Source organism: Gobio gobio (genome assembly GCF_949357685.1).
Source record: "Gobio gobio genome assembly, chromosome: 23".
NCBI lineage: Eukaryota > Metazoa > Chordata > Actinopteri > Cypriniformes > Gobionidae > Gobio > Gobio gobio.
In genome coordinates this window covers 19,901,403-19,914,447 of record NC_137119.1, presented here as the reverse complement: position 1 = coordinate 19,914,447, position 13,045 = coordinate 19,901,403, and the positions used below count along the sequence as shown (strand labels likewise).

General features: G+C 36.0%; 1 protein-coding gene across 1 annotated transcript; it reads right to left on the bottom strand.

Annotated features, from left to right (window-relative positions):
* Window positions 1-1,779: 1,779 nt before the first annotated feature.
* LOC307119323 (myelin-associated glycoprotein-like) lies at window positions 1,780-10,106 on the bottom strand. Its single transcript, XM_079805535.1, has 5 exons — window positions 9,790-10,106; window positions 9,560-9,631; window positions 9,075-9,443; window positions 3,124-3,441; window positions 1,780-2,993 (listed from the first exon to the last, which is right to left on the bottom strand). Exons 2-5 carry the CDS (start codon window positions 9,621-9,623, stop codon window positions 2,704-2,706), a joined length of 1,041 nt encoding a protein of 346 aa, XP_079661661.1. The 5' UTR covers window positions 9,624-9,631; window positions 9,790-10,106; the 3' UTR covers window positions 1,780-2,703.
* Between the last annotated feature and the right edge of the window lie 2,939 nt (window positions 10,107-13,045).

Genomic DNA, 13,045 nt, shown 5'->3' with positions numbered 1-13,045 from the left:
AACAAAACATCTGGCTGCTGCCAAACTGACCATAGCTATGGATCAGATCACCAATTGGCTAAATCGTTCGTGTCTCCAATTAAATGTAGATAAAACTGTGGGAATGTTTTTCACAAAGAGGCAATGTAACCTTGTGTCAAATATAACAATTTTGGGTCAAAACATTAGTATCGTGCCACAATTTAAGTATTTGGGCGTAGTTATTGACTCTAATCTTTCTTTTAAAGCACATATTAAGAAAGTGTGCAATAGGGTCAAGTTTATCTTAGCTAATTTTAGATATATTAGAAATGCACTTACTTTTAATGCTGCCAAATTATTTATGGATGCCATGATTATGTCACATCTAACATATTGTCTGACAAGATGGGGACAAATTAACAAATTATCACGAAAACCATTAGCAATTCTTTATAAAAAAAACTCTTAAAGTCTTGGACCAGAAGCCTAACAGTTCACATCATTGTATTATTCTTAATAACCACAAACTGCTAAGCTGGGAAGATGTAATCAAATATAAAAACATCTGTCTGGTCTATAAAATCTTGCATAATACTGCTCCTGCTCCCTTAAATTCACTCTTAATCCAACGAAATAATAGCAGTCAGAGCACCAGAAGCACTACACGAGGGGACCTTCTTATCCCATTCAGGAAAAGCACATTTGGTCAATTATCATTTTCTGTCACAGCAATACGAAACTGGAACTCATTGCCCATTAAAATAAAAGACATACATACGTATTCCTCCTTTACTACACACCTTAAAAACTGGCTGTCCGACAATTATAACTGCACACATTAATCTGACAGATGGGATGTGTTTGTGATGTGACATGGTCATGTTGCTGCCATTAGACTTTTGTTGCCTGCCTCAATGTTAGGTCTTGTGTCTCAATGTGGCTTTTGTATGATTATTTTGTTCGCAAATTTGAACTGTTTTAATGCATGAACTGCTTTTATGTCTTTGTAATTGGTGCTTGTTTGTTTGTGCTTGCATTGTTTGTTTGTCTTTGCAATTGGTGCTTGTTTGTTTTTGCTTGCCTCAAGTGTGTGTGTGTCACACATTTGTACGTCTTACACCCTCTTGCTTAGCCCTGTTGTAAATATAATTGTAATTTATTTTACTTGATGTATGCCTATTAACAACTGGCCGGGGACTACAGCTGGAAATTAGCCGTAGAGGCTAAAGCTGCTCTTTTTATAAAAAAGGGACTGTCCACGTCATTATAAACTAATAAACAAAACAAACAAACAAACAAACATTTAAATCTTCACAGGAAGGTCTTCAAAATTTCGATGGCTAATGTTGTGAAATAACGTGAAATAACCTGACAGTAAAAGGTGTTTAAGATCTGTTCTTAACTCCTCTGACTGAAATCACTTTAATTTAAAATAAACTATAGTTGTGATGAACAAATATACACAATTTTACCTGAAAACAAAATTGATCAAAAATAGGGTTAGGATGATAATCAGATGTTTGAATTACCATTTAGGGAGGACAGAATGAAGAAAATTGGAACAATTAACAGGACCAAAAAAAAAAAAAACATAAATCAAGTTTATAATTACAGAATACTTAAGATGAGGCATTTAAACACCTGACTTGTAGACTTTGGACTATCACTATGAGAAAAAATAATTTATGTGATATTGATATACAGTAATATATATATATATATATATATATATATATATATATATATATATATATATATATATATATATATATATATATATATATATATATATATATATATATAATTTTTTTATTTTTTATAAAGTTGTTAAATGTTATTTTCCATACAGGATGACAATACACATATGAGACGAGACAAGCCAAGCTGAGCCATACACTACATACTACATACTACACAGCCATTCACTCAAGCCATTTATTCTAATGTAAACTAATCCTGGTTCATCTCCTTCTCTGGGCCTCTGACCTCTGCATATAGCGTCTCTTGTCCTGAACTCTTCACTGTGGTGCTTTTGGTTTGGGGAGTGGAGAAGTCAATCTCTCCATAGTGCAACTATGTCATTCTCATAGATTGGCATCTCTAGCTCTTCACCCGACACAAAAGCACCATTAGCATAAATGGAGCTAATCTGCACTTGATTTTCCAGACCCTGAAAGAGCAAACATAATAAATGACTGTTTATGTGGATCCACTGTCCTTGGTTTCTGTACATAATAAACTATTATGTAAAAACAAGGTATTGATATCTGCTTATTATGGCACTTCCTGTTTGAAATGGCAGTAACGTGATCTGCTAAAAGAATGTAAAACATACCTGATCTGAGACGTTGGTTTCCCTAATAGTGGATGCCTTTACCCTTTGCACTCTGTATTAATAGTAAAAGCAGAAATCCATAAAATACATAACGGACCACCATATTGTGAACACCAGATTTGATATATGTTATGTTTCAAAGTGACATGACAGGTCTGAATTAATTAATTCTCTATTCCATACAATTCAACATCTAACTGCTTACCTTAGGAAAAGTGTTATCAGAAGAAATAGCAACAGAAATGCTGAAACTCCTACTACACAGCCAATGATCAAAGACAGTGATTCTAATGAAACCGAGCCAGCTAGAAAAAAATAAAGCAAAATTAGCTGTTCAATAGCAGGACATTTAAAAATAAAATTCAATCATAAAACTGGGGTAACCTATTATTATCATTAGATAATGTTTAGTATCTGTATATAGAAATAAACTCACCTCCCACAATCAGTTGGATCTCGTTTGACTTTTGAAAACCATGTTTATTCTTTGCTATGCAAAAGTACCAGCCTCCACTCCTCTTATTTACAGGAAAGGTCAGTTGTTCTCCTAAATCCAGCTGACTGTCCTCTCCACGTTTGTGCCAGGAGAAGGTCATGTTATTTGATGGACTGGCTTTGCTTTTGCAGGTCAAAGTCACATTAGTGCCAACAGAGACTGAAGCAGATGGATCGATGATGTGAGTTTCTTTTGGAGGAACTTGGGGACAAAATACTTCTTTAGAAACTTCTTTAGATAAACAAGATGCAATAATATTACAAATCTAAACATAATAATAATAATAATAATAATAATAATAACAGAGCAAAACTACTCCCAAGTCTCTTACACAGGACTCGTAGCATCACAGTGGTCTCTACAGTCGAGTCTTCAGATGTTTTTCTTGGATATGTAGCAGTGCAGGAGATGTTTTTTTTGTGATCCATGTATGAAGCTTCGAAGGTCACGTGTGAAAACATTAAATGGGTTTTATCAGGTTTCTCCTGTAACTGTGTTGTAATGTTGGCAGATTCAGGGATGTTGGACCAGGATATTGTGGGAGGATGTTTGGGGCAGGGGGCTTCAGCAGAGCAGTTCAGATTGACTGTGGTTTTCTCCATCACTTCTTTCAGATCATTGGGTTTAAGAATAAGAGGTTGAGGTGAATCTACAGGGCAAAAAGTACATACCATGCCAGGTAACACTTTATAATAACTACACGCTATGAAGCATTAGTTAAGCATTAGTAAATAGTTAATTCATCATTTATAAAGCATTAACAATCATTATTAAGCAGTTTATAAATACAGCTATAAATGTTCTATTCTTGATTTATATAAGCATGTCTATAAGGTGTTTAATAATTGTTTTTTCATACTTTATAAATTATCAATTAATAATTTCTAAATTAAGTATTACATTATTTACAAACCAGTTATTTAGGAGTTGTCAGTGGTTCATCAGATCATTTAGAAAGTGTAAGTAAAGGATTAATAAACTATTTAAATGTACATTTATACATCTTATTATTTAGACATATAGTAATAGTTACTCATTGTGTTAATAAATGCTTTATTAACATGTATTCATACTGTAATTCATGATTAATTCAGGTAGTTGTGAAATATTTAGTAGTTGTCAGTTAACTATTTCTGTGAGCTCATCTAAAGTGGGGACTATTTATGCCTCGTAAAGCTTTTACAAAGGAGATTTAAGGGCTCAGTTCTCTTCTGCACGGCTGTTCTCTAATGTTTTAAAGTTAGTACTGTTTTGACACTGCAAAATATTGTATTATATTATTATTTTTTTATTTAAATTGTATTTGTTGTATTTTGGCACTCCTGTAATCCAGTGTAATCCACTGGTACATTTTTATTCAGCAATGTTTACACTTTACATACATTTATTTTTATACAGATTGCAGAGGCTTGGTTTCGTTTGACTGCAGTTATGTTTTCTGGCGGTCTACAGGAATATTATTTTCTATGACATTGAAGAGGTTCATACATATTTCTATGTGCTATATTCTTCTGTTTTGTGTTTGTTTGCTTTTTCTGTTCAGAAGAGAACTGAGCCTTTAAATCTCCTTTGTAAAAGCTTTACGAGGCATAAATAGTCCCCACTTTAGATAAGCTCACAGATATAGTTAACTGACAACTACTAAATATTTCATAACTACCTGAATTAATCATGAATTACATTATGAATACATGTTAATAAAGCATTTATTAACACACTGAGTAAATATGTCTAAATAATAAGATGTATAAATGTACATTTAAATAGTTTATTTATCCTTTACTTACACTTTCTAAATTATCATATGAACCACTGACAACTCCTAAATAACTGGTTTGTAAATAATGTAATACTTAATTTAGAAATTATGAATTGATTAATTATAAAGTATGAAAATACAATTATTAAACACATTATAGATATGCTTATAAATCAAGAATAAAGAATATATAGCTGTATTTATAAACTGCTAATTAATGTCTATTAATGCTTTATAAATTATGAATTAACTATTTACTAATGCTTAACTAATGCTTCATAGCATGTAGTTATTATAAAGTGTTACCAAATGCCATTAAAGGGTTAGTTCACCAACAAACAAAAAAACAAACAAAAAAATTAATCAATCCATTACTCACCCTCATGTCATTCCAAACCCAAAAGACTTTTGTTCATCTTCGAAACACAAAGGAAGATATTTTAAATGAAATCTGAGAGATTTCTGTCCCTCCACTGACAGTCCACGCATCTATTGCAAGGCTAATCCATATGCATCGAGCAGTTAAGTCAAAATTTTCTGATGATACTTGATCTCTTTACATGATGAGCAGATTTAATTTGGGTTTTTATTCCAACAAATTCTCACTCCCAAGGCGTTAAAAACTGAAGCATAGACAAGCGCCTTCAGCATCACAACTAAGCCGCTAAAGATAACCCTAGGCGTCACGGTATCAACAAAAAGGGAACTCCACTGATTTCATTTGTTTGCCTTGTGCGTCATATAATGTGACACATTTAATTTCTTTCCAACTCTAAACATACCCACTTCACAACAACACGTAACATGCAAACAAAAGTATTTATTGCAAAAACTGACCAAAAACAGTATAAAAGTATTACAAATGTTGCATTCCAAGTCTTCTGAAGTCATACAATATCTTTATGTGAAGAACAGAGTGGATCTTAATGGTTTAATCGCTGAAAATAATCCCACTTCGTGAACGCACGCAGTCGTATGTCATTCAAAAGATACACCCGACTCTTTAGCATGACGCAATTGGTCAAGAGACACACGACAAGCCAATGCTATTTCACAATCAAAGCTGACATATTGACACAATTGGTCGTGAGACAGCATAAAAAAAAAAATATGTAAATTAAATCATGTTGGCTGATAAAATTGAGAATCACAACCCAACATTTCATAATGGCAAAATTATAACCCAAAATATAATTTCATCATGACAATAACATTCCCATGTCCAATGCGTCTCCAAAGGTTTCTCATCGAAAGCAATGAAGTTCCCTATTTCGTTGATTCATTGAAGCCTATGGGTCTCTTTAACGCCTTAATTGTGACACGGAAGGCAGTTGACCATGCTTCAGTTTTTGACACCTTGGGAGTCAATGGGTTGATTCACATAAACATTTATCAGCAAACATAAACAGAAGCTCAACTGTACTTGATGAGTAAGAACAAACCTCATTTGTTCTTGTAAAAGCTCAAATGTGCTGTTTAACAAAAGAATGAACCTCATTGGTTCTCTCACGTCAAGCAAACACGCTTGAGCTTTCATTTAACATATCTGATGTGTGAGTTGATTAATGTTTATATGTGAATAAAAGCCTAAATAAAATCTGTTCATCATATAAAGTTATCATGTCTCTTCAGAAAATGTATATGCGTACGTTCAATTCAAAAATCCATACGCTCATTTCATATGGATTATTTTTACGATCTCTTTATGAACTTTCTGAAGCGTCAAACTGGTAGTTGCATAGCTGTCAATGGAGGGACAGAAACCTGTAATTTCATTAAAATATTTTCATCTGTGTTTAAGATGAACTAAAGGCTTACAGGTTTGGAACATAGGGGTGAGTAAATGATGAAATTTTATATTTTTGGGTGAAAACAATTGCTGTGTTTGAAATTGCCTCCTATACCCCTTATTCACTATTCCCTATATTACTCCACTAATATAGTTCACTTGAAGGAGTGAATGAAAACAAGCAAGTGAATTTGGACAGACACATAGTGTGCTGGAAGGGTGGACACTTTTGCATAGTTTGTGCTTGCTGTTTAATACTCTTTTGAAACGTAGCACACTGGCAGCTCCAGTAGTAATCTTGGAAAAAATTACAAATGTTGCATTACAAGTCTTCTGAAGCCATACGATATCTTTGTGAAGAAGAGTGGATCTTACACACCTTTCTATCAGAACCAGCATTAACTTCTTGAGCAATTTGAGCTACAGTAGGTCGTCTGTTTGATTGGACCACACGGGCCAGCCTTCGCTCCCCACATGCATCAATGAGCCTTGGCCGCCCCTGACCCGGTTCACCACTGTTCGTTTCTGGGACCACTTTTGATAGATACTGACCACTGCAGACGGGGAACACCCCACAAGAGCTGCAGTTGGAGATGCTCTGACCCAGTCGACTAGCCATCAAAATTTGGCCCTTGTCAAACTCACTCAAATCCTTACACTTGCTGATTTTTCCTGCTTCTAACTCATCAACTTTGATGACGAAATGTTCACTTGCTACCTAATGTATCCCACCCACTAACAGGTGCCGCGATGAAGAGATAATCAGTGTTAATCACTTCACCTGTATGTACATTTTTTTATATTTAGCCCTAATCTATTATTGATAGCTATCAGGATGTTTAGCAACGTCAGCAAACAGACGAAACTAAAGTTGGGCATATATTATAAGTTTATTATGGTTTGATGCCATAATATATATATGTAAATAAATATAAATTACCATACTTTCATTTAAGATACCTGTGTATAATACAGCCATATATTAATTATACATTTTACATAATCTAATCTGTCAAATTTAAAAGCCTGAAGGGAAAATGAAAAAAAAAAAAAAAAAAAAAAAAAGTACAGAAAAATACTATTGAAAGAATCATCTTCTGAAACAACTTTAAAGGGTTAGTTCACCCAAAAATGAAAATTCTGTCATTAAAGCTACACTATGTAACTTTTCCGTCCACTAGAGGTCGCCTGTTCAAAACAAAGGCGTAGTTTGATGACGCCACGTTTGAGCGCAGAATCTCGGGACATGTGGTCTTCACCTCACAGCCGGTGGGAAACAGTCAGGATAGGACTCGGGCAGAAATCATATTCATGGATGCGATTATTAACATTACTGTAGTCTGAAGCAGAGCAGGAGCGAGTGTTGTGGAGCTGAGCAAGGCCGCAGGAGCGATTGAAGAGCGGGACTGTTATTATGGCATAGTCGCTGGCGGGACTTTTATTATGACACGGTTGCCGGCGGCACTTCCTCTTCTCCAGTGCTGAGTGTGAGGTAACGCAGCTCTGTTTATCGTATTAGATATATCTGAGTGTGTTGAAAAGGAAGTTATGACGTTCGCTCGGCGGCTGCTATGACACTTGTTCACACTGCAGTGAAAGTAAAGTGTTTCACTGAATAAAACCGGAGACCGAGGGTGACGCAGATATGACGCAATCGACAGGCGACTCCCCCACACGCATAGCTCACACGTCCCGGTTCCTTGGTTAAAATAGCAATTTTCTCACGATTTACGAATAGTTGAAAACATTTGGGATATTCTAAGTACTCAACTGAACAAAATATATAACACTGGCCTAGTGGTTTCTGGATGTTTTACTGCAAAAATCCTACATAGTTCACCTTTAATTACTTACCCTCATGTCGTTCGACACCCGTAAGACCTCCGTTCATCTTCGGAACAGAAATGAAGATATTTTAGTTGAAATCTGATGGCTCTGAAAGGCCTCCATTGGCACAATGGCACTTTACACTCTCAAGACCCTTAAAAGGTACTAAAGACGTCGTTACAAAGTCCATCTCACTACAGTGGTTCTAAAATAACTATGAATCGGCGATAATAGTTTTTGTGCGCAAAAAAACCCTAAATAACGACTTACATAGTGATGACGATTTCAAAACAAGGCATCATGAAGCTTCGAAGCGTTATGAATCAGCGAGCCGATTCATGATTCGGATCGCGTGTCAAACCGCCAAACTGCTGAAATTTGGCGATTCAAACCGCTGAATCGACTCGCTAATTCGTAACGCTTCGAAGCTTCATTATGCCTTGTTTTGAAATCGTCATCAATATGTAAGTCGTTATTTAGGGTTTTTTTGCGCACAAAAACTATTATCGCCAATTCATAAAGTTATTTTAGAACCACTGTAGTGAGATGGACTTTGTAACGACGTCTTTAGTACCTTTTAAGGGTCTTGAGAGTGAACCGTGCCATTGTGCCAATGGAGGCCTTTCAGAGCCATCAGATTTCAACTAAAATATTTTCATTTCTGTTACGAAGATGAACGGAGGTCTTACGGGTGTCGAACGACATGAGGGTAAGTAATTAATGACAGAATTTTCATTTTTGGGTGAACTAACCCTTTAAAGGTATGAGAATATATTTAATTGAAAGATGTGACAAAGATTACCAATAATAGGGGAACTTATGAAATGACTCCATGATTATCATAAAATCACAGAAAAATTTTGATAGCATAACAGAACAATATAGTTTACAGTGGAGACCCACATACCTGAGACAGAAATGTTGACGGGGTTGTCCTTATATGTGTAGATCCAAAACACTGGATATATTTCCATCCTAAAGTAGTAATTGTCTGAATGATTCTTCATCACATCATAGAAAACAGTGGTACATTCACGTTGACTAAGATTTCCAAGTATCTCTATAAGACTAAATCCTTTGATGATGTTTGCACTTCCATTAAAAACCACCAAATTCGTGGGATTATTAAAATTATACCCCGTCTTTATCCAGAAGCCAAATGTACTTTCTGGATTCTTCAGTTTATCCTCTGGCGCATCAAATGTACAAGGTATCTGCACACAAGAGCCGCTCAGTGCCATTATTCTTTCAGGCAATTGTGCATAATATGCACCATCTGAAAACAGTAAGTAAAACATACAGACTTTACATTCATTTGTTTAACAAAAGTGTAGTATGAAATCTTTTTTAATACTATTTTCATTTGTTATACAGCACAAGGAGCTGACTCACTTGAAGATGCCAGTAGAAGTTGATAGAGGAAGAACAGACAAACCATGAAAGGAAAGACAGACATCTCAAGTGCTGTAGGTACAAACACAAACAGTTCTCAAAGTCACTTTACATGGATGTCACACTTTTTTGATAGACATAGGCTCTAAAAAGTTATATTTTCATGTGAATATTTCTACATTGGAAGTCTGAAATGTGAAAGAGACAACAAATTGATAGGAAAGCCTCACCTACAGAAGTACAGTCCGTCGTTCATTCAGAGTAAAACAGAAGTCCAGCACAATTTCCTCACAGAGCAGTGGATTTCTGTGAACCAGACTACTAGTTTTCAGACAGAGTAATGATGCAGAAGTTATAACTGTTTCCAGGAGTTCCCATGTGTACTTCCAGATGCAGCATTTAATATTACCAAATTAAAATGAACCAAATGCCCAAGTCTGTAAAACATGCATATACACGATCAATTGACCTTTTACATTTACTTTAATCTTTTCTGCACTTCAGCACTAGAACATCATGTAACAGGTTTTTTTTTTTGGCCTACATTAAACAACAGTCTGTTGCGCTTCCTCATGCAAACCTGTTTATCAACCCAGCAACAAAGAACAGAGAAGCTTAAGTACTAGTAGAGTTGATACTTACTGTTCTAAAATAATAGTGCGTTGTGGTATAGTGGTTAGTGTGGAAGCTTGCTCATGCTACAGAATAAACAAAACATGCAAAAGATACTTGTGACTCACAATTCTGACTTATTTTCTCAGTTGCAGGAAATAAACTCACAATAGCTATAAATAAAACCAGAATTTTGAGATATAAATTTGAGTTTTGATTCTGACTTTATAACTTATAAGCAGTTGCGAGTTTATATCATGCAATTCTGATATACAAGTCAGAATTGCAAGATGTAAATTCATAATTTTAATTAAAAAAGTCTGAATTGTGAGAGTCGCAGTTACCTTTTTTATTTTGTATTCAGTGGCGGTTAGAGACCTGGTTTAACCAGGGTATTCCAGAAAGCAAGGTTAACTTACCGTCACATATACCTTGAACTCTCGGTTGATTAACCCAAACCTTGCACTGTAAAAAAAAAATAGTTGAGAAAACGTAAAAATGTAAGGCAACTTGATGCAGTAAGACTTTTGAGTTATCTCAACAAAAAGTACACAAGTCAATTTCATTTTAAAAATGTAGTTATTAAATTTCAGCATTTAACTCCGTTATTTCTTTAATTAGACTACAGAAAGTTTTCTACAACCATCCATCCACAGTAAACTGAAGGTATGTACATCAATTGTGTTAATTATCTTGCTAGGCCAGTAAGCAGCAACAACAACAACAAAAAAAGGGTTTGTTTGTGTTAAGGTCTTAATACTATGGCTTGCAATGAACCATCCTACTGGACACTGAGAAGAAAAGCAAAGGAGAAGGTGGATCAACAACTGCAGACAATACAAGCAACAACTTGGGGGAATGAGTCAAGTTGCATGCATAGTGACTCGAGTTTTCAAAATGATGAAGACACATTTATGGACTGTCTCTCTCATATTGATGAGACTGAAGCTGTCAATATGGCAAGTGATCTTGATGAGAGTGAATCAGACACAGAGTCAGGATCTGAAAGCGATCCAACAACTTCCCTAGAAGACGATTTGGCAACCTGGGCTACTGAACACAAAATCACTCATGTGGCATTGAATTCTTTACTTAGCATACTACGTCAACATAGTTTAAATCTGCCAAAAGACTCAAGGACATTGCTAGGAACTGTGCGTTTGAACCCTGAAATACAAGAGAAGGCTGGTGGCCAGTATTATCATTTCGGAGTGCTGAATTCAATCACAGAGGTGCTACATCAGAACGTCGACATTCTGAGCAACATTCACACCTTGGAGCTTCAGGTCAACATCGACGGTTTGCCTCTCTTCAAGAGTTCAGCAACACAGTTCTGGCCCATTCTAGGAACACTGCAAAACATGAGACAAGAGGAACCAGTGACGATAGGTTTATTTTGCGGCACATGTAAACCTACCTCACTAAGTGAATACCTTGAAGACTTCATCGCTGAAGTAAATGAATTGGCTAACGGATTTGAATTTGAAGGAGTGCGGTTAACTTTACAGCTCGCTTCGATGGTCTGTGACGCACCTGCTCGTGCATTCCTGAAAAAGGTTAAAGGTCACACAGGCTATCATGGATGCAAAAAATGCACAGAGGATGGAGTGTACCTGGAAAACAGGATGACCTTTCCAAGAAACGACATGCCTCTAAGAACCAATGAGAGCTTCAGAAACAAGACCGATTCTGATCACCATCATGGCATGTCACCCCTTGAAGAAACTTCCCTGGATATGGTCTCTGGTTTCCCCCTCGATTATATGCACCTTGTGTGTCTCGGAATCATGAGAAGACTTCTCCACTTGTGGCTGAAGATGGGTCCTCTCACTTATAGGCTGTCGGGATTTAAAATAAGCACACTGACAGAAAGGCTAGTGAATGCTCAGAGAAATGTGCCCATGGAGTTTGCACGGAAACCAAGGGCACTGAGGGAACTTGACTGGTGGAAGGCAACAGAGTTCAGGCAGTTTTTACTGTATACTGGACCTGTCATGATGAAAGATCTCCTCAGCACAGAGGTGTACAAAAACTTCTTGCTGCTTTTTGTGGGAATCTCCATCTTGTGCAACAACAGTTTGATTGAAGATTACTGTGATTATGCCAATGACATACTGGTTCTCTTTGTCACTCACTTTGGTCAACTGTATGGTCCACAATTCCTATCCTACAATGCACACTCCCTTGTACATCTTGCAGATGATGTAAAAAAACATGGCGTCCTAGACAACTTCAGTGCTTTCAAGTACGAGAATCATCTGAACAAGCTCAAAAGACTTCTGAGGAAACCAACATGCCCTTTGAGTCAAATAATAAAAAGATTCTCAGAGATGCAAAGAAGCTGCAAAAAAACCAGAGCCAAAACCAGGCCACATCTGCTCAAAAAACAGCACACGACTGGTCCTCTACCTGCATCCTTCCATGAGGCAACACAATATAAAGAGTTAAGGACAAGCCCTTACACTCTTAAACTGGACCAGGCAAACAGTCACGTTTCCATCGGCGGCAAAGTTGCTAAACTGCAAAATATAATTTCATTCAGGGATGAAATTTATGTAGCTTACAGTACCTTCAACCACCAGGAATCCTTTTTTGACTATCCCTTACCATCCTCTACACTCGGCATTTATTTAGTGGATGACCTCTCAATAACCGTCAATTTCTGCAAGTTGGAGGAAATAGAAAACAAAAATTTTCTTGTCCCATATCAGCGTCATTTTGTTTCAATTCCTCTTTTACATACAGATTAATTCTTTATCAGCACGTTTTGTTACATAGTTCCATATGCATTTGAAGTACATAGTTAAACATTGAATCCGAGTTAATAAACAATATGGGTTTCAGATTTACAGCTTTATATAAAAAAAAAAAAAA